Source organism: Empidonax traillii, unplaced genomic scaffold, assembly GCF_003031625.1.
Source record: "Empidonax traillii isolate 1590-97213 ecotype Southwest subspecies unplaced genomic scaffold, ASM303162v1 scaffold1361:size121931, whole genome shotgun sequence".
NCBI classification, from domain to species: domain Eukaryota; kingdom Metazoa; phylum Chordata; class Aves; order Passeriformes; family Tyrannidae; genus Empidonax; species Empidonax traillii.
The window spans coordinates 18,750-40,445 of record NW_020956554.1 but is presented as its reverse complement, the minus strand read 5'-3'; the positions used below and the strand labels follow the sequence as shown (position 1 = coordinate 40,445).

General features: G+C 56.9%; 1 protein-coding gene across 3 annotated transcripts in view; it reads right to left on the bottom strand.

Moving 5' to 3' along the window:
- Positions 1–6,324: 6,324 nt before the first annotated feature.
- The window catches only part of LOC114069783 (rab11 family-interacting protein 3-like), a 31,653-nt gene continuing 16,281 nt past the window's right edge, over positions 6,325–21,696 (bottom strand). For all 3 annotated transcript variants that reach the window (XM_027906815.1, XM_027906814.1, XM_027906816.1), the window contains 9 exons: positions 20,507–20,542; positions 17,886–17,979; positions 16,311–16,414; positions 14,019–14,159; positions 13,036–13,117; positions 11,115–11,252; positions 9,984–10,139; positions 9,476–9,616; positions 6,325–8,771 (listed from right to left, as the gene is read on the bottom strand). In XM_027906815.1, the coding sequence (XP_027762616.1) occupies positions 8,658–8,771; positions 9,476–9,616; positions 9,984–10,139; positions 11,115–11,252; positions 13,036–13,117; positions 14,019–14,159; positions 16,311–16,414; positions 17,886–17,979; positions 20,507–20,542 (1,006 nt within the window). In that variant the 3' untranslated portion in view covers positions 6,325–8,657. The remainder of the gene's footprint in view (positions 8,772–9,475; positions 9,617–9,983; positions 10,140–11,114; positions 11,253–13,035; positions 13,118–14,018; positions 14,160–16,310; positions 16,415–17,885; positions 17,980–20,506; positions 20,543–21,696) is intronic.

The following is a 21,696-nucleotide window of genomic DNA, read 5'->3' as shown; positions in this document are numbered from 1 at the left end:
AGGGTGATCCAGCTCCCCTGGGAAAACGCTTCCATGGGATGGGACCTTCTTCAGGCCAGGGCTGGTGGCTGGGGGGGTGTCTGGTGGCAGGAGGGGCCTGGTGGGTGCAGGGCTCTCCAGGCTGGAGGACGAGCTGCGCAGGCTCTCGCCATCGCTTCCCGGTCCCGCGGCAGAGGCCTGGCGGGTCTGGAATGAGGCGGTGCGGGCGATACCGGTGCCGGCAGTGCCGTTGGCTCGGCCAGTGGCAAGGCTGGCACTGAGCCGGGTCCGCAGCACGGGGCTGGGCGCTGGGCTGGGGCCAGTGGCAGTGCCCGAGCAGGGTGGGTGGCTGGGCTGCAGTGGCCGATGGTTCTCGCCAGCGCCTGAGGACAGCGGGAACACCAGCGGGGAGCCGGGCGCCTCATCCCCATCATCTGCCTCAAACGATTTCTTGAGTGCTGTGGGCAATGAGAGAGATGATGGCATGAGAGTGGCATGAGAGTGGCACCTGATGGCACCCGCCAATCTCTGCCCCCAGCACCCGGAGGTGCCCCTCGCTTGTGAGCTGGTCCCACCCAGGACCCCGCCCGGTGTCAGCTCCCTCCCAGCCCTGCTGCGTTGTCCCAGGTTTTATCATTGTTCCCAGGTTTATCTCGCCCGGGTGGCCGTGCCTTCGGCTGTCCTCACACACACTGCCCGCTTTATTCCCCCTGTAAGGGATCCGGCCGAGTAACCAGATCCCCGCCCGACCCTCTCCCCCTGCATCCATCCAACAGTCGGGATGGGAAGGATTCCTGCCCTTTACAGGGCGTTAACCCTACTGATGGCAGGCAGGCAGGCAGAGCTATCACCTCTCGCAGCAGGACCGGCACAGCTCTGCCTCCCGTGCGGCTTCACAGCAGCCACGAGCCCACAGCACGGCCCAGGGGTGTGAACGTGCCCCCCACGCGGGTGCCCCAACCTCAGTGTGGGTATCCCAGGGCCTGGCTCAGTGCAAAGCCTCAGAGGTGGGGACCCTCTCTCCCAAAGTCTGACCTCCGTGAAGACCCCACTGTGCAGCTGCCCGCCCCCGGCCATCCTCAGCGCTGCCAAAGCAGTACACTGTGGTGCCGGCAACCGGTTCCGTGGCCCTGGGGGCAGCGCGGGGGGCCCAGCCCCCCATCCCCCCAAGCCTTTCTCACCCCCTTTGCCAAGCGGCGGGTGGCTGCCTCCCTGCAGGGAGGATTGGGGGGGCCCACACTGCACCCCTGCATCATCCCCACTGCACTGGCACATGCACCAACCTGCCCCGGCACAGCACCCGCTGGCACCGGGCCGCCCTCGCCCTCCTTTTCCTCAGCCCCACGGCTTGGCCATGATGTGGGGGGCAGTGGGGCTGCGGGGGTCCCATCCCCATCCCCTCCCCAGCTCCCCCCGTGCCCGGGGTGGGGCAGGGGTCAGAGGCCGGGCTGTGGCCGCTGCTAATCACAGCTCTCCCCAGGGCAGGTATTTCTGCAGCCAATCCTGCCCGGCCCCACCAGCCGGGCTGCCGGGGGCCACGGGGTCATGGGGCCGGCGACCCCCTCCCCAATCCATCTCTCTGCTTTGGCACTGCCTGGGGCACCCCAAAATGCCTCCTTTCACCCCAAACAGGCCTCTGGCCCCTGACCCATCCTCAACCACATCCCAGATGGTGTCCCTGATAGGCAGGGAACAGGGGGAGGAGTAGGGGGGATGCAGGGCAAGGTGGGGGGGTGGGAGGTGGCGGGGGGGGGGTTGAAGGGTGGCAGAGGGTGTGCAGGGTGGCAGGGAGTGAAAGAGGGGTGGCAGAGGGCTCTGGGGGATGTTGAGAGGTGAAAAGGAGGTGGCAGGAGATTTAGGGGTTTAACAGGGGGCTTTTAGGGATGGCAGGGAGTTTGGGGGAGATGACGGGAATTTGGGAGTGCTGGCAGGGATTGAGGGGGTGTCAGCCGGCAGCGGTGGGGTTAAGATGCTCGGGGTAGGTGCACACATTCCTCCCCGGCGAGGGCAGCAGCAGCCCCGGGGTCGGGTTTCGCCTCCCTCCCCCGGCCCGGCCCCCCCGCAGCCCCCGGCCCGCGGGTGGGAGCGCGCACACCCGGGGAGCGTGCACCCGCCCCCACGTGAACACGGGGGGGTCCATACACACATCCCCCGCCCTCCCTGCAGCGCTTGGTAGCCTCCCCCTTGCCCACCCCGCGGTCCCCCCCCCCCTCCCCGAGAGCACCCACGCACCCACCACGCGCGGCCCCCGGGCTGGGGGGGGAGAGGAGAACAGCCCCCCCGCGATGTCCGCAGGGGAACTCGTCTCTCCACGATGCTCAGCACCCACAAGACGCCCAGCTCGGCACCACCCCCCGATACTCAGCCCCCGAGGAGGGCGAGGAACCCCCCCACGATGCCCAGTCTGGGGGGGACCTCCCGTTTCCCCACGATGAGGAGCCCCCCGTGGGTACTGCCCTCCCCCTCCATATCCAGCTCCCGGGGGGATACACAGCCACCCCCATGCTCAGCTCCCCTCAGCCCTCAGCCCAGCAGCATCTCCCCCGGGCCGATACCCAGCGCACGCTGCTCACCCCCTGGGGGGCACTGCAGCCCCCCTAAAGCCCAGCCAGCAGCATCCTCCCCATAACCAGCCTCCGGGAGGCGGGGGGAGCACCACAGCTCCCCAAGAAGCCCACCCAGCAGCATCCTCCCCTCCTTGGGGGCGTCCCGCCTTCCTCCCACGACACCCAGCCCCGAGCGGGGGGTCCCCCGCGCGGGTTCTCACAGCCCCGGCCGCACCTTCGAAGTCGGAGAGGATCCCGTCCAGGTGGTCCTTAACGGAGAGCCGGGCCATGGCGGGGCCGGGGGGGCCGGGGGCTGCCGCCCACCCAGGACACCCGCATTGGGTGGGGGCAGCGCCGGGGGAGCGGAGCGGAGCCCACCGAGCCCCGGGACGGGACGGGTCGGCGCCGGCTGCCCTCGGCGGGAGGGGAAGGAGGAGGGGACCGGCCGGGGGAGGGGAGGGGAGGGGAAGAGAAAGGGAGGGGGTAGGTCCCGCCTGCGCCCCCGCCCCGGCCCGAGACCCCCCCGCCTCGCCCGGCCCCGCTCCTGGAGCTCCCTCGGCCCCGCCGCCCCCACCCCATCCCAGGGCACTGGGATGCTGCAGCCCCAGGCTGGGGGTCCCTGGGAAGGCGGGGGGTCCCGGGCACAGAGGCTTTAAGGGAGGGTTGGCCAGGCTAGGGGAGTTCCAGGCAGGCTGGGGTGGAGGTTCTGGGCAGGCTGGGGCAGGGAGGTCCCAGGCAGGCTGTGGATCTCAGGAAGGCTGTGCTCCGCAAGTTCTGCTCCCCCAGGAATTTCCGTCCTGGAGCAAGAGGAGGAAGATGGGTCGGAGCAAGCAGGGCTGCCTATCACTGCCTCCCAGGTGGGTGTGTAGGAGGGGGTTGCTGGAGTGTCACCACCCTCTGGTGTGATGCTGTACCTGCCAGGGGTTGTGTCCCCTGCTGGAACTCCTGGAGCATCCTGAGGACTGGCTGGGGGACCCCACTCCTGCCCACATGGTGACTCACCTCGGGGTGAGAGGCTGCCCTGGGGCTGCCCCCCTTAGCCCAGGGTGGGGGGCACCATCCCTCCCAGCCCGGCTGCCAAGGGTCTACCCTGTCCCAGCCCCATCCCGGGATGGGATCGGCAGCAGAGGTGGAAGAGGAAGGAGCTGGAAATCCCTTCTCCAAACAGGGTCCTGCAGCAGAGCTGTGCCCTCACCACCCTCCAGGGAACAGCGGCAGCAGGAGCACATGGAGCACATTGCTGTACTGGACAGGGCAGGGGGCACAGCCAGGACACGGCCATGGGGTCCTGCTGGATCTGCTGTAGAGATCTGGAACACAAACAGGGAATGTGGGACCTGACTGTGCTGGCCTTGGTCATGTCCAGGCTTTGGGATCATTGGAAGGTGCTCACAGAATCACAGGATGATTTAGGTTGGAAAAGTCCCCCGAGATCATCGTATCCAACCGTCCCCCCAGCACTGCCAAGGCCACCACTGACCCATGTCCCCAAGTGCCACATCCACACGGCTTTTAAATCCCTCCAGGGATGGGGACTCCACCTCTGCCCTGGGCAGCTGTGCCAGGGCCTGACAGCCCTTTCAGGGAAGAAATTTTCCCAACGTCCACTTTAAATCTCCCCTGGCACAACTTGAGGCTGTTTCCTCTCCTCCTGTCCCTTGTTCCCTGGGAGCAGAGTCCAAACCCCCCCGGCTCCACCCTGCTGTCAAGGAATTACAGAGAGTGAGAAGGTCCCCCCTGAGCCTCCTTTTCTCCAGGCTGAGCCCCTCCAGCTCCCTCAGCTGCTCCTGCTGCTCCAGCCCCTTCCCAGCTCCGTTCCCTTCCCTGCACACGCTCCAGCTCCTCAATGTCCTTCTTGTTGAGAGGGACCCAGAACTGCCCCCAGGACTGGGGGTGTGTTGGGGTGCTGAGCTGGGTGGAAGGGCCAGAGAGTGGCAGGAGCTGGGCTGGGAGCAGCTCTGGAGCTGTTCTGAAGGATGCAGAGACCTTCAGGGCTTTAGGATTTTTCTGGAGCAGTTTTGAAGAGGCTGGAGAGGTTTCAAGCTGTTCAAAGCCCTTTTCAGAGGAGGTGAAGAAGAGCTGGAACACTTTGGAGCAGCTCTGAGTATTTTTTGATGAGTTTTCGAGCAGCTTTGGAGCTGTTTCAGCGTTGCTGGTGCCCCTCTGGTGTTGTTCAGAGGGGCTTTAGGCTGGTTTCAAACTGAGAAGTTCAGAGATATTACTGAAAAGTTTTAATGCTGGTGAGAGGGGCATGAAGAAGGCCTGGAGGGGTTTCAGGGGCCGTTTGGGGGGTGTTGGAGCACTCAAGGTGTTTCACAACCCCACAGAGGAGGCGTGGAGTGCTTCAAATCTGCCATGAGACCTTTTCTGTGATCCTTTTCGAGCTATTTCAAGGAGTTTTAGAAGAGTTTAGAGGACTTCAAGTGCTACTTCGAGGCAGTTTGGGGCCTTTCAGGACTGGTTTGAGGAGCAGGAGAGCTATTTGAGCACTTCAAGTGGTTCAGTGCTGCCCAAGAGCTCTGTCCTTCCAGAGCACAGATACTACCAGAGCTATTTAATTTTCAGAGCAGCTTCAAGTTGCTGGAGGTTGAGATTCCAGAGGAATTTTTTTAAGGATGTTTTAGAGTTTTTCAGGGAAATTTTTGGTGCACGCTAGAGCTCCTTGGAGGGTGTAGAGCAGTTTAGAGTGGCACAGAGGTTCTTTAGAGACGCTCAGAAGTGCTCCAGGGGTGCTCAGGGATGTTTTAGAGCAGCTCAGGGATATTTTGGGAGTAGCTCAGGGACACTTGGAAGCACCTCTGGGGTGTTTTACAGCCGCTCTGGGATGTTTTGGAGCAACTCAAGGCGCATTTTAGAGCATCTCAGGGCACGTTTTAGGGCAGCTACAGGACGTTTAATGGCAGCTGCATTTTAGGACAACTCAGGGATGTTTTGTAGCCTCGGTGCTGCTCAGAGCAGCGTGGAGCAGTTTGAAACAATTTGGGGGGGGGGTGGTGGTTTCAGAGCACTCAGGGTGTGTCAGAGCCAGTCCCCAGCACAGAGGCCCTTGGAGCTCTTTGCAGCAGCTCCAGGGTTGCTTGGAGGAGTTCAGAGGAACAGGCTGGAGCCATCCGGAGACACGGCGGGAGCTGAGAGGGAATTCTGCACGTTCAGGCCCTTTGGGGCGGCTTACAGGGGCGGGGAGGGGGGGTGGGGGAAGGCTTAAAGGGGTGTGGAGCAGCTTAACAGGGTGGGAGAGAGCGTTTAAGGGATTTTTGGAGCAGTTCAGAACAGTTGAGTGCTCTGAGGGGTAAAAGGGAAAGCTCTGGGTTCCTGCCTGGAGCAGCCCCATGTGTGTCCCTGTCTCAGCCTGCCCAATCCCTGGGCAGCAGGATCAGCTCCAAAAGCCCCTCATCCCATCTGGACCCTCTAGGAAGGTGAAGGAAGAACGCCCCCAATCCCATCCATGGCTGGGCTGGGGGGAAGATTTTGGCTCCCTCTGACCTTGGCCCTTTCGGAACCAGCCAAGTCAAGCCTTCCCCATCCTCATCCTCCTAAAACCAGGGCACTCCAGGCAGGTCCAGCTTCCCCACCATCCTCCCAAAATCAAGGCACTCCAGGCAGGTCCAGCTTCCCCATCATCCTCCCCAAATCAGGGCACTCCAGCCAGGTGCATCGTTCTCCATCCTCATCTTCCCAAAAGCAGGGCACTTCTGGTGCAGGAGTATTTCCACTCCATCCACCCCCACTGGGGATCCAGCACTTGGACACTCAGGATGCTTCAATCCACCCCACCCCTGAGCAAAAAAAAGGTCTCTGGGCAGGAATAGTAACAGCTTTTAATCCAACAAGAATTGATACATCATTTAAGACAATACTGTTTTTGCCTCTTTTTTGAGGGGGACTTCCTTCACATACTGGTGGGGAAAAGAGGAACGTTTTTGGGATGTACAGTTTTTGTTTCGTTTTGTTTTTTTTTTCTTTTTTCTCTCTCCATAGGGCTTTTAAAGCATGGTGAATGTGCAAGTCAGTGCTTATTGTTTGCTTAAAACTTTTTCCTGGTGCTTATTTACAGTTACAGTACCTCTGTGAGAGCGACAGGAAAAAAAAATCACGATTGTTTGAGACCTGGGGATCCGGGATCCCAAGTCAAGAAAGGCAGATCTCCGATATTTATATATTTATACATATATATATATATATATGCTTTTGTGTATACACAGATACATTTCTCTCCTCTTTTAAAGTATTAAAAAAATGGATCAACCTTCATTCTATAAAAATACCTACTCTACAAGATAGAAAAATTTTCCCTCTCCAAGTGTACACTGATTTACACCCAAAGCTTCTCTGGAAATGTACATTACGTGGCTTCTTCCCGCGGACTCGGGGCAGGGAGGGAGGGAGGGAGGGAGGGAGGGAGGGGGTGCCCGGGAGTTTTGGGGTGCAGGAGCTGCCCCAGCGTTCGGGGCTCACCCCGACCCCACTGCACCTTGCAGGAGGCCGTGGGGGATGAGCACCCAGAGGCGCCGTGGTCGTGGCTCGCCGGTTCCTCCGGGATAAGGCTGTGGCAGCGGCCACGTCCCCGCGGCAGGGTCACCCCCAGAGGGCTCTGCCAGCCGGGAGATGCTGGAAGGGGTTTGGCGAGGAGCAGGAACCATCCTCCCACCCCGCGGGATCGCTGTGGCTTCTGCTTCCAGGCCACTCTGGCATTCCTAAAACCTGACAAGCAGGAAAAAGAACCGCTGGATGAAGCCGGATCCCTGGGATTCCGCTGGTTGTCTCCTCCCAGGAGCCGGAGAGGAGCAGGGTGGGTCAGTGGCTGCTCCGGGGTCACGCCGCACCACGGCTGCTTGTGCCAGCAAGCCCAGAGCTGTCTGATGTAAACATGGCTTTTGTTTCCCAGGGAGCTGCTGTGGTGTTCTCTGCCTCCTCTCCCCGGTGGCACTGAGATTCCAGCCCAGGCTGATGCCAGGGATGAGGAATGAGCGCGGCTGTTCTGTCCCCTGCCCCGGCCCGGGGAAAGGTGGCTGGAGCGGGCTCCCCCTCCAGGACTGCAGCTATCAAGAGCAGAGCCCTGCTCCGGGTGGGAATGGCACAGCCACTGACCCCAGGCCAGGGACTCCGGGAAGCCATGTGGGGAGCTCAGGCCTCTCCTGCAGATCCCCAAGTGCTGCGTGCCCCCACAAGGACAAGGAGAGGTGGCCAGGTCCAGCCTCCAGCTGCAGTCTTCCCCAGGTGCCTGTGGCATTGACAGACAGCACCTGTGTGTCTGTCCCCAGCTGGGGACGAGTGGCTGCTCCCCCCGGAGCCACCCCGGCTCCACGGGCACCCACGGACCCCACGGCAGAAGGGCCGGGACTGGGGAGCAGGGATTGGAGCCGGGAGTCCAAGGCCTCCCGACGGGACTGAGCCACGGACAGCAAAAATAAATAAGGAGGCAGGTGACAAAGTGCACTCACGCCCTGTCCCCAGAGCGGCCGCTCCCAGGGCTGCTCCTGCCGGCAGCGAGGGCTCCGCACGCACCCCGGCCCGGCAGGAGCAGCGGGGCAAGGATGGGCTGCGCCAGCCACACGAGGACATTTGCATTAAGTTAATTAAAAATAAAGCAGAACAAACCCAAACCCCAACCCTCTGCGAGCCTGGGACGCGCTTCCCTCGTTCCCAGCTCTGCCCCAGTGAGTGAGCGAGTGAGTGTGTCAGGGACACTTTGGCACAGCACGACAGGGCAGCAAGGGAAAGTCAGCGCTGCCGCTTCCGTCTCCATCCCGATACCCCACGGTTCAGAGAACCCCTCTCCTCACACCCTGCACGTGGCAAGCTCCTGCTCCTGCCCGTGCCCCACGTGCCAGAGGGTCCGACGCCTGGCAGGACAGTTCCCAGCGTCACAGGTGCTTCCTCCTCCAGGTGTCCGTTGCCTGTGTTCCTTCTCCAGGTTCCCTTTCAGCCCTCCAGAAACCAGAAGGGCTTCAAAATAATGGAGTCAGACAACAAAGCCTGGCTGCTGGTTTGCCTTTTCCCTGGTCCGTGGCTCATTCACCCCCCGAACCTGTTGCTTCCTTGTGCCTTCATCAAGAGCAAAGATGTTTGGAGTCCCTCTTCATCCTCTCAGAGCACCAAACCCACACGACGAGAGCGCAGCTGGAGCCGCCCTTACTTGACTTCCAGGATGGAGGGGTTTGTCTCCATGATGGCCACGATGATCCTGTCGATGTAATCCTGCAGGCGGAAGTTGATCTCCTCTTGCTTTTGGATTGCTTCCATGAGCTGCAAAGGAGGCAGAAAGGGAGGGAGAGGTCACTGCCTGGCACTGCCCAGGGCTGCCCGTGGCTCTGTGCACCCATGGATGTTTCCCTCTTTGTCACTCTGGCCTGGGATGTTCCTGACCATTAAAGGGATAGGGAAAACTGGTTCTGCTCACTCCTGTCCTTCCTCAAACTCTCAGCCTGAACACAGCAGAGAGCATCCCAACTCCATTGGACCCCCAAATATCCCGGTGTGTTTCCTCACTTCTTGGAGTCTCAAATATTTAATTCCAAGGCTTATGCAAGCAGGGCCATCAGTGTCTGGAGTACAGGGAGGACAAGCCCAGAGAAGTTGGGATCTCCAGGGTGGATGTCCTGGCTCCTGATGGATTTAAGACAGCTCCAGACAGACAGACAGACCCTGTGGTGGCTGGTCTGTCCTGGGAAGGGGAAGGCTGTCACAGGGCAGGCAATGCAGAGCTGGCAGGATCAGCAAATTGGCAGGGAGCAGGTTCCCTGTTCCCAGGAAGGAGGGCTGGGAGGCAGGTTAAGTCCTGCAAGTTCTGCCAAGAGTTGTGTGGGGATTTCTTTGCTCCTGCCATCTTTCAGGTGAGTTTTGGGAGTGAGTTACACCACACACAGGGCACATCAGCTCCCCCCAGGCTGAGGGCACAGGGAATGCCCCAGCCAGCCTGAGAAGGTGCAGTGGGAGGTCATGGCACGTACCTCATCTCTGGAGACAGAGCTGATCTCTGCTGCCAGGGATTCCGAGAAGGAGGCTGAGAAGAGGTTCTTGGCTCCCTGGATGCTCAAGTTAATGATCTGCCCGTTCAGTTCATCGTTCTGCTCCTTCAGGTTCCTGTTATCCTGTTCACAGAGACAAACCAGATGTTGAAGCACCTGCTGCCCTCAGAGCTCATCTGGCCTGGGAAGGCAGGAGTCTCCATCCTAACACAGCTCACACAGCACTGTGGACAGCACAGGCTCTACCTCAAGCAGAGCCTGGAGAGCCTCTGGAATCATGGGATGGGAAGATCCAGGGGGCACAGCGCAGAGAAGGGCTCTTTAGTGCACATGCTGTCCTCAAAAGAAGGAGCCAACCGCCCTCTCCCAGGAGAGAAGAGTAAGAAAGCAGTGGGCTCTTGGATCCACTCCACCCGAGGGAGCCCCCAGACCCTGCTGACCCCTCCTTGGTGCCAGGCAATCACTTCCCTCCCTGCCCAGCCTTCCCCACCTGCTTGAGCTGCTTGATCTCCTGCTCCAGCTCCGTCTCCCGTGTCCTGCTGTTGTACTCCTGCAGGCCCAAGCTGCTGCTCCGGCCCCGCCGCTGCTCCGCCTCCAGCTTGAAGAGCTGCAGGTGCTCCAGCTGCTTCCTCAGGTCCTCAATCAGCTGCAGAGCAAGGGAAGGGGACAAGTGAGTGCCACAGCCCCTGAAAACCCGGCAGCACCCTCTGGTCATGGTTGGTGTGACAGATGGGCTGTCCCTGGCTGGGAGCAGCCCCATCTGTGGCTGCCCCATCCCTGGAAGTGTCCAAGGCCAGGTTGGACAGGACTTGGAACAACCCAGGCTAGTGGAAGGTGTCCCTGCCCATGGCAGGGCTGAGCTTTAAGGTCCCTTCCAACTCAAACCATTCCATGTTTCTATGATTAAATCCCTTTCTGGGGGACACACGGTGGCCCCTTCTTCCCTGACGCCTCCAGCAAGGAGGAGATGGGGAGCTACTTAAATACATGGGCACAGCCCTGGAATGACCTTGCTGGAGGCCCAGAGATGCTGGTTTGGGGTCTGCAGCAGCACAGACCTCCCAGCAATGTGGGCATCTCCTCAGACACCTCCCTCCTGCCCCAGCTCACCACAGTGCTCTCAGTGTCACCACAGTGACAGTAATTTCCACTTTGAGGCCCAAAGCTCCTTTCCTGCCACCAAACCCTGCTTGAGCCTCCAGCTGGAATTACCAGCACTACCACAGTACAGGTGATGGAAGGACTGGGGGGCTGTGATCCTGCTCCCAGGCACTCAGGAGTTGGCAGCTCTCACCCCAGCAGCCCCACACCCCTCTCCTCCTGCCTGCTGGCTCCAGCTGCCATTGTCACCATCCTTGTGCCACCACTCCTTCCCGGCAGAGAAGGAAGGGGCCGTGGTGGCACAGCCCCCCTTGCAGATATGGTGCTAAAATTTGGATGAATTTTGACACAGGTAAAAGTGACCCAATGTGATGCAGTTCAGCTGCTGAATGACCTTCCTCTTGCCCAGGCAGCACCAAGTGCTCCCATTAGACCTGTTCTGGAGAGGCTGCCAAGGCCAACTTTCCCTAATTTTGGTGACCAGCAGGGCAGGGCAGTGGCAGGCACACACTCTGCTCACCTCCTGAGTCGACTCCTTCTCCTTCTGGAACTGGTGCCTCTCCTGACTCAGCTTGTCCCCCATCTTCCTCTTTTTCTCCTGCTCCTCAGTGAGCTGCACAGTGAGGTCTTCAATCTCATCCAGCAGCTTCTGCTTCTCCTGCAATGACACCAACAGCACCAGTGACGGGGTTTGGCTCCGCCAGGGCTCTTCCCACTCGCTCAGGAACACGGCGCACGCTGAGCTCCGCGGGGAAGGATCCTCTCCTGAGGCACAAGGATGCTCTGCCTGCTGGGATTTCATCTGCTGAGGGCCCCAGAGCCCGAGAGCTTCGGCAGCCACACACCAAAATAGCACTGAGAGAGGCAGCATGAGATGAGTCCAGAACAAACCCGCACGAACATCCACACTTGTGCCATTTTCTGGGAAGAGCGATGCTGGCGTGGGACAGGCTGGGAGGGACTGGGGCCAGCACAGGGACTCCAGGCCAAGGGGAGACATTAAATCATAAGGCTCCTTCAGTGTGAATTCCAGAAAAGCCACAGAGTCGGGATCTTTGCCTCCCTAGGGATGCTCGTTCTCAGTTTCAGATATGAAAGGTTTTAACTGGGGGCTGATCCAAGAAGGAATAGGACCAGTCCAAGCCAGGATGTAAAACACACAGCCCAGCTCTGCCTCCTTCTTATTCTCAAAGCCTTGGCTGAAGGTTTGGGATGCAGGTAAAGATGCCAACAGCCCTATACAGCAACACCTTCTGCCTGTGACCAGCTCACTGCCCCCTCCCTGGGCTCACTGTTTCCAGCCTCATGGGAAAGGTTTTGGCTTTCAGAAATCCAAAAATACCCCCAAGAGCCTGCCCAGTGCTGGTGATAGATGGCCCATGGCATGAAGGGGTGAGGAGCAGCTCCAGCAGCTGGGTCTGGGGTGTCCTGGTCCATGGAGCAGAGCACCAAAGGCACCACATCAGCAGGAAAAGGAACACTGACAACAAAATCCTGATCTGGGGCACTGGACAAGCAGCTGCTCATCAGCTGGGCTTTTCCCTGGCAGAAAGGGGCAGTGATTGCACCTTTTGCTTCTCCTTAATCCCATTAACTGTGGGGAGAAGAGCAGCTCTGCAGGGAGATTATGGATCAAAACCAACTTTCCATGGCTGAAACAAAGCAAGGCAGGGAATTTGTCCTCAGAGCCAGAGGGGTTTTCCTGCCCCCCCTCTGTGCTCACAAGGTCCTGGTAGATGAAGACCATTTCATGGTGGCCAGGTCAGGAGGGATGGAGCTGCAGGGCTCTCCCCTGGGATCAAACATGATAAAATGCTCCAGACCCTTCAGCTGGGCAGGGAGGTTTGATTTCACTTCGGTTTTAACCTTAATTCTGCCACAAGCTTGGCAGAAACAAAATGCAGTCTCTGTACAGACGTCACATCCACAACCCACGTTATCCTCCAAAAATGAGGATCTCGTCCATCCCTGGCCTGTGATGCCTCAGGAAGCCTCCCACCCCCAATCCCACCAGCATCTGCATGGCCTTGGATCCTGAGCAGGGTGGGAGGGAGGAAGGTCTGGGAGATATCACAGATCTCAACTCGCAAAGCGCAGGACATGGAGACGAAGCATCTGCTCCTCCTCCTCCCCTGCAGTGGGCTGAAGCCACAGGAGTGGGGACAGGGATGGGGACAAGCTTCCACAAGAGGGCATGTGTCCCCTCACGAGCAGCCACTGACACAGAGAGATTAATGAGGGGGTTTGTTCCCAGTTTCCAAGCTGAACAGTGGGAGCCTGCACAGAGAGTGGGCTGGGATAGTGCTGGTCCAGAGTGGGGCCTGCAGGGACTGGAAGCAGCTGGTTTGTTGTTGCATCAGGTGGGTCTCACGGTCATGGAAATGAGAATTTCATCCCAAACCCATACCCCCGGCCCGTCCTGGGCACCCCCTGGGCCTCACCTCCTCCAGTCTCTCGATGTTGGCTCTCAGGCAGGGCACGCAGGACCTCAGCTCACTGTTCTCATCATCCAGCTGCTGCAGCCTGCCAGGGGAACCAGCTGTGAGACACCCACCCAGCATCCCACGGGTGGGGGACTTAGATAAAACACCACCAGGAATACTAAACCAGGATCTGTTCAAAGCAAACCCCGAGAATCCCACTATTTCTGCTCTAAGGGGAAAGAGAGGGACACCCACATGATCCTGACAAGCCTGTTGGCCAATGTCATGCCCTTCTCTATCAGGTCCAATGCTATTCCTTGTTCCAAGGGCTTTATCAGTGCCTGGACCAACCTCAGCACCAGAGATATCAGAGCAGGGATTGAGAGAGGGCTTTGGGTTCACAGTCCCAGGAAAAGGAACACCCATGTAATGGTAACTGGTTAAAAAACTCCACTGTCCTCATCTCTCATTGACTGCAGGGGCTGAACAGCAAAACATTCTGGAAAAGCTGAAAAAAAATCTGTTAAATAACTGAAACCTCCCTCCCACCACTGTTTGCTTTGGAATCCAACAGGCAGCACGAAGCACCCTGGCTGGGACACTCTGCCCATTGGGACAATTCCTTCCCAGCTATTTCCCTGTTTCCATCAAGGTGGAAAATATCTGGGCATCAAAGGTACCTCCAGGAGTCATTTATGGCAACAAGCACCAACAACCCCCCTCCTCACACATACTATGGGCAGGCACATGGATAGAGGACAAGAGCTAAATTTAAACCACAGCAGGGAAATTCAAATAAAGAATCCAAATCAGGTCCATGGAGGAGACTGATTTTGGAACAAAGGTAAAAATAGACAAAATTCAGGGTTTGCAATGACTTCAGTTACACCTTGAACCAACTTAAAACTCACTGTCCACCTGACTTTGCCCCCCCAAAGGCCTGTACACTGACTCCAGTGTGCACACGGGGGTCCAGGGCACCTGCCCCCACCCAGCCCCACCTGGCCTGCAGGTTCTCGATCTCGATGCTCTTCTCCCTCTCCATTTTGCTGAGCAGCTCCCTCTGCTTCTTGATCTCCTCCAGGAGGGTCTGGTCAGCCCTCAGCTCCTGCTCCTTCAGCTGTTCCTCAAGAGCATTTGCTCTGCAGAAAGGAGAAAAAGAGGATTAAGCATTCCTTTGGCCCAGGGCCATCCCAAGGGAGGGACCAGGCTCTTTTCCCAGCCCTTTCCCACCCCACAGATGAGCTGAGGAGATTTTGAAATAAAGCAAGATTTCAGGGAAAAGACACTGATCACCACCTCAAACAGCTTCATTCCCTCCCAGCAGATGCAGTGGGACAATCCAGAAAACCCCCAACGGCCCAAATGCTGCCCAAAACAGGCAAAGAAACTAAAACAAGCCAGGTGGTACCTGCTGGTTGTCCCTGACTAGTTAGGTGCCCAGGCTGCATCACAATCCTTTAAAAGGGGAAGTGAGGGTGGAAGCACAGTAATCATTGTGTAACCCACAGCCTGTGGGTCACCCTGAGCAAGATATTTAACCAGAATCTCATGGAATCATTGAAGTTGGAGGAGATCTTTGGGATCATCTAATCCACAAATAAGACCCAGGGTTGTGGTTCCACCTGTAGTGGCCATGGCAGAGAAATCCTCCTTCAGCTGTTTCTAGCATAAAGTGAACTCATTGCCCAGGTCAAAGATGACAACAGTCCCAACCCTCCTTTTGTCACTCTTTCATGTCTCCAACAAAAGGTACAGGTTCTGCAGGTCACCATTCCCTGTGTGCCACCAGAACTGCAATGACACAGAACCCCAGAATGGTTTGGGTTGGAAGGGACATTAAAGCTCATCCATTTCCACCCCCTGCCATGGGCAGGGACACCTTCCACCAGCCCAGGGTGCTCCAAGCCCCGTCCAACCTGGCCCTGGACACTTCCAGGGATCCAGGGGCAGCCACAGCTTCTCTGGGCAACCTGTGTCAGGGCCTCCCCACCCTCACAGATAGGAATTTTTTCCCAATATCCCATCTAACCCTGCCCTCTGGCAGTGGGAAGCCATTCCCTGTGTCCTGTCCCTCCATCCCTTGTCCCCAGTCCCTCTCCAGCTCTCCTGGAGCCCCTTTAGGCCCTGGCAGGGGCTCTCAGGTCTCCCTGGATCCTTCTCTTCTCCAGGTGAACCCCCCCAGCTCTCCCTGCCAGGCTGCTCAGAGCCCCATCCAACCTGGCCTTGAACACTTGCAGGGATGAGGCAAAGAGCTGGAATTTATGCAAAGGCTTTTCCCAGATGAACCAACTCCTCCCCACCAGGGAGCACAGTCAGGACTTTACTCCACTCAAAGAAAAATGACACTTTTGGGCCAAGCTGCTCAAGTGAAAACATTTCCCTCACTTCTAAGTTTATCAGGGCTTAGGAAAACCTTTGTTTGGATCGCTCAGATCTCTGACACGACTGTTACTTAACAGCCTTAGAGCCCTATAGATAAACTCCTGCCAGGTTTATCTGCCCAGGGTAAATACACCCTGGGAGAGAGGGGCCTGGCAGATTAGTACAGACAGATCATGTGGGATCCAAAGGGCTGCAGTCCTGCCAGGATCTGGCAGAAAGAGTCTGCAGAAAGCAAGGATGAAATGTGTGTCCTCCTGGAATGGGAAGCCCTGCAAGCAGCATGACTTCGCTGGGGTTTTCTGGGGTGTCCTGTGTATAAAAAAGCCAAGCCCTGGAGCTCCAGGGACCTTTTGGGAGGGACACGTGGGGCAGGAAAGCATATTTTATATATTAATGTATACATGAACAAATAAACATAGAATGAAAAAAATAAACCTAAAAATAGAGTATCCTGAGATGGAAAGGGACCTGTAAGGATCATCAAATCCAACTCCAGGCCCTGCACAGACACCCCAACAATCCCACCCTGTCCCTCAGAGCGTTGTCCAAACCCTCCTGGAGCTCTGGCAGCCTTGGGGCTGTACCCACTGCCCTGGGGAGCCTGTTCAGTGCCAACCACCCTCTGGGGGAAGAACCTTTCCCTGAGATCCACCCTGAGCCTGCCCTGACACAGCTTCAGGTCATTAAAAGCCATGTATAAAAAAAAAATCTAAAAGCCAAGTCCTGGAGCTCCAGACACACATATGGGCTGGGGAAGCACATAAAATGTATGTATATAAAATCCAAAAAGCACTGTGTCCTGCTGGGACGGAGTCAGCTGGTCAGGGCTGTGCTCTGGGTTCAGGATGGGATGCAGCAGGCCATGGATGGGAAGGGGCTCTGCAGGGGATGCTCTGCCAGGCTCTCACCTGTGCACCAGCTGCAGGTTCTCCTGCCGGAGGCGGCTGTGCTGCTCCCCGTTAGCAGCCGTGTCCTTCTCCAGCTCCGTCACCCGCTTCTCCAGGAACACCACCTGTGGGGAGGGACGGGGAGGATCAGCCACCCAGCCCCCAAACCCAGAGCAGCTCCCACAACATCCTCAAAAACGGAGGGCTGACACAGGAATGGGGCAGCCGGGCCTCGATTTAAAGCATCCTTAAAAACCGTCCTTTCCCACCCACGTTCTGATGTCTCCCATGCACCAGCACAGGGCCAAACACTTCATTCTCTCCTTTCTTCAACCCTTTCCTGATGACATCCTAAGTGGAGTCCAGAGGGATCCCCAGAGCTCTGCTGCATCCATACTCCACTGCCTGGAACAGGACTGAACCCCTGGATTTACAGATAAAGTCACAAAGGAGGGGTCCATGCCAGATGGTGGGTAAGGATTCATAGGTGAGGGGTTTTCTCACTATACCTATACAGGCTTTATTCCAGCTGTATTTGCATTGTATTCACTCAAATCCCAGTTATACCCATACAAAACAATCATGGAGGAGAGGCAACCAGGAACACGTCTGCAAATCCCAAACCACCGCTCTCAGAGAAGGGCAAGAGACATGTGAATATTAAAAAAACCATGCAGAGACCAAGGCCTTTCCCAGCACTACATCCATGGTTTCCCAAGGTAACTGCCTTAGGGAAGATGAGTATTTTTTTCAGTTTTAAGGTTTGGAAAAATGTTTGATTTTTAATTATTTTTTTAAGGCCTTCCCTGCATTGTAATTATTTCCAAGTCCAGCCACACACATACATGTATTTCTCTTTCACACGCAGCAATCTATTCATATTCCAGGATTAAAAAGCCATTTCCAAGCAGTTGACTGCAGCAGGCATTTACACAAGCCCCAAGTAACCTATCTTTTAATTCTCCTTCTTTCCCATAGCTTTTTTCCCCTATTTTCAGGTAGAGGTGCTTTCCTGTGCTTCCATCTTATCCTGTAACTCTTTTCTTGTAACACCCCAGTAAAACCTAACAGGCCCAGCACAAAATCAGCTTTTCCTGATGGCACAAGCAGCGTGTGCCAAGGGAAGGAAGTTCTTGTTTCGCATCAGGCGAATTGACTCCAGAAAAGCAGAATTTGAGAACATCTTGTCACGTGAAGGAGAAGTGAAAATGCAGCCTGCAAACAGCCCTCCCTCCCCCTGACACGCTGGGACAGCCACCTCCCCTGGAGAAGGCTCCAGTGTCACCTCCTGACCCAGCACAGGAGCTCTGCAGCCCCTGGAGTGCTCTCATCCTCATCCCCTCCATGGTTTCTACATCCCATCTGCACCCCCCTCCCCACAGGAGCATCAGCCCCATCCTGCCTGTGGATCTGGGAGCGCTGCAAGGCACTGAATCCGCCAGGACAGCACTGACAGCTCCCCTGTGCTCCTGCCCTGCTCCCATCTTGCCCTACAATCCTCTTCTCTCAACATCTCAGAAAAACCCAGCAGGACCACCATAAAATCAGATGGATTTTATGAGAGGCAGAGGATGGCAAGGAAAGGAAGGCTCTCACCTTGTCCGTGATGTCCTCGTCCGTGCACTCCAGGTTATCCTGGTAGGGCTCCTCCATCACCCCCACGGCCAGCGAGCTCGTCTGGTGCAGCTGCCTGAAACAGAGACAAACCACCCCCACCCAGAGCAGCACCGGCATCAGCGCCAACATCACGGCCATGGGGACATGGGGGGACAGCCACCTCCTGCCCCTCCGCAGCCACCGCCGCCCTCTCCCCAGGGATTCGGCAGCGCCGCTCCTTGGGCTACTGGATTCCCAGCAGAGGAGGGCCTGGGCAGGCCCCTGGCAGGACAGCTGTCCCCCTCACCACCCTGCTCTCCCAAGAAGTCCAGCACCTCGGAGCGCCCGGATAACAGGGATAACAGGGGATAACAGGACCGCGGACGTGGACGCGGCTCCTGGGACTTCATACCGGGATCATTGCTCTTGCTCTTTGGAATGGCAAGAGATAAGAGCTCCCTCTTCCCACTTTCTTTCTCTGTGAACATCCCAAGGCCGTGGATTAGCCAGCAAAGGCCAGAGTACTGGCTCTGACACTGATAAGGGGCAGGAGAAGGGGAGGGCAGAGGTGGAAGGGGAGGGAGGGGGGGCAGAACCCCCCAAAGCTGTTGCAAAACACCCCAGCCCACCTGGGACGGCCCAGGCTGAGCTAATCATTAGCAAGGCCTTGCGACACCAGCGTCCCCAGCTTGGTGAGGAGCTAAAGGACACCCCGGGGAGGGGCTGGATCGGGCCCCACCCTCGTGGCATCGCCGTGGATCGGCTCCGGCACCTCCCGGCACAGGGAAGAGCGACTGCCGTGGGGAGGGTGAGGTACTCCAGCTCTGGAACCCCAGGCAGGTGCCACCAAGAGGAAAACACTCTGCCCTCCCACTGCTTTCAGCAGGAGACGGATGAGAAAACCACGAAGGTCTCCTCCGAACCTCTGTCTTCCCCGGGAATTTGTAACATCAGCTCTCAAACTCATCCCCCTGCACAATCCGCTCAGGCCAACACTCTCAAGCATAACTGGCATTTACCAAGAGACCACAGCCAAGGCCTGGCCTCGTTTTGCACCCTCACCCTCAGGATATATTTAGTTTTAAAGTCCCGGGCACATTTGTCATTTAAATCATGCCAAGCACAACAGGGCTTTGAGCAGCACGAGCAGAGCCCAGATAACAAAAAGGAGGAAAAGAAAATCGATCTTCCAAAAGCAAATGTTTTGGGATTATGCAGTAATTACAGTATCTACAACAAAGGGTTTGCTTTGAGCTGTGCTTAAGGATCTGGCTCAGCAAGTGCCCTGTTATCTCCCACCTTATCACAAACTAAACCCAACTGCTCTTGAATTAACCAGTATTTACCCAAGCCCACATGTCCCAGCCTCAGAATGGCATCTTGCAAAGGGCCAGGAGGGCTCAACCTCCCCAAAAGACAGGGAATCTCCATTCCCAAAACTTTAACTCAAATCCTCCCTAATTTATCTCTGCCACAGGATGAAAACTAGTCCTAAAACAGGAAACCTGGGGGCAGGCTGCTCCCTTCAACCCTCTTTCCTGCCAGTGATTTTCAACAAAGCTCTAGAAAGTAAGATGACTGGAAGTAGGAAATGTAATATCAAGGAGCTGCTTCCTTTCCAGGAGGGGAAATCATGCCAGAGGAGATTGCTGACCATAGGAAAAACGGAGAAGGGAAAGGTGTGAGAGCACAGGGGGAGGAAGAGGCGTAGGATCAGCACAGGGAGCTGAGTGCCAGGGCACAGGGCATGAATATTCCCAAACTGAGCTGCCTGTTCCTCCACAGTGTCCCTGTGCTGCCTGGAAACAAGCAAAGAGAAAGCCACCAAGTGCAGAGGGACATCTCTCCCCCAGGCAGAGCAGAGCAGGATGGCAGAGGTATGACCCAGTTTATCCTTAAAAAAAACCCTGGAGGGGTGGGGAGTTTGGGAAAGGAAAGCACCAGGTGCCACCAAGAGGGTTTGGATGGATCCTCTGCCCCAGAGACTCAGAGCAAGCTGCCTGAATGTATCATATATCCCTGTGCACTCTGGGATCAAAATTACCACAAGGAAAACGTGACCAGGACAAGGCGGTCGTGCAGGGCAGAAGCAACACAGCATTAAACCTGGGTTTAAACCAGGGTTAAACCATTAAACCAGGGCTACTTGCAGCCCCCCAGGATGCCCCAGACTGAAGGAGGGGAAAGAGCTGGTCCCACAAAGTCAAGTGCTACGTGAAGTAAAACAGGACCAAGACCTGTCTAAAGTGTCTGGATTTTTTTTGGGGTGCTGGAGAAATCCCTCTCCTCTAGACACCCACCGTGGTGACACTGGGGAGGGGACAGCCCATGGCAACATATCCTTCTAGAGACTCTGCTCCCCACGCCCCTGGCACAGCACTGAAGGTCAGAGAGGGAGGAAAAGCACCTCAATTTTGTCCTGGAAGAAACCAGCAGCCTCCAGCTGCGTGCATGGGTGAGAAAACCTATTTCAGAAAAACTCTATCAGAATTAACCCCCCTTTTCCCCAGGGTTATGGAATAAATCCAGAAACAAGGCACTTCGAGCTTATTTGAGTCCTCTTTCCGTGGAGCCAGCAGCTCGCACGGATCAAGCAAGCAGGAACAGGAGCACGGGCTTACCTTGCCACCTTCTTGCTGGAGAGTCTTTTATTTGGGCTGCAAAATGAAGGAAAAACAGGAAAAGAGTTAGAAGAGCTGACCGTGGAGAGCGAGGGAAACAGGAAACTGCAGGGACTCCGCGGCACATCCTCTGCTCTGGCACGGAGCGCCCAGGGCATGCACCCTCCCACCCCCCTGGAAAGGGCAGGAGAGGGACCACTCGTGGATTTAACACCACAGAGACAATGAGCCACGTGGAATAAATGCTGGAGAATTAATAATAATCGCTGCCCCCACAACACTGTCCTCTCCCACTGATCTCTGCCTGAAAACTGATCCTCGAGGGAAGGGCTAATAATAGTGGGGAGGGTGGGGGGCTTCAGCCCGGCGTTGATGGCAGAGCGAGCCAAGTCTCCTGCACCCCACAGCACCCCAGGGTTCCCCTGGCATCCCCCCGGGCTCCTGCCCCCTGGATGGGTACAGGGAGCAGCTCCTGCCTGCCAAGGGGCACGTCCATCCTTCTGCCCTTCCCACAGCCATTATCCTCCTGCTTGGCTCCAGATCAGCAGGGAATTGCTGCCTACTTGGACCTCAAAGGTTTTAGGAGCTGCTGATGGTGCCCCTGTCTGGATTTCAGGCTGTTAGAGTGGCTGGGGAGAGCGAAGAGCTCTCCTCTCCAGGGAAAACTGAGGGAGATCACTCCCCTGGATCTGCGTCCGAGGCAGCTGCCACCACCATACCACAGCGGTCAGGGCTTAGCTAATGCTCAGCGTGACCAGGGGAGAGGAGCCAAGGTCTGTGTGACCCTGTCCCAGCCCCTCAGGATGGGCTGCAGGCCCTCCCTGCTGAGAAAAAAATAGCCTTTTCCAGAAACAGCTCCTTGCTGAGACGCTCCCTCCAGTCTTTTGGTCACGACTGATGCTGGTGAAGCGAGCAGGGCCTGCATCTCCCTCCTCATCTGCCACCAAACACAGGCTGGTGTCAAACAGATACATCACTGGTACCAAATCCTCACTCAGTGATGGTAAGAGAGAACCTGAGCGGAGAAGCAGCAACTGCAATCCCTGGTGTTTAGCTCAGCTGAAGGAAAAAAACAATAAATAAAATCATCTGGGAGTTCATTCCTGCCTGGAGCTGCAATAGTAGTTCTTGGAAGGAAGAATTAAAAATAGCTCAGGACAATTTTCTTTGTGAAAAAAAAACCCTCAAGG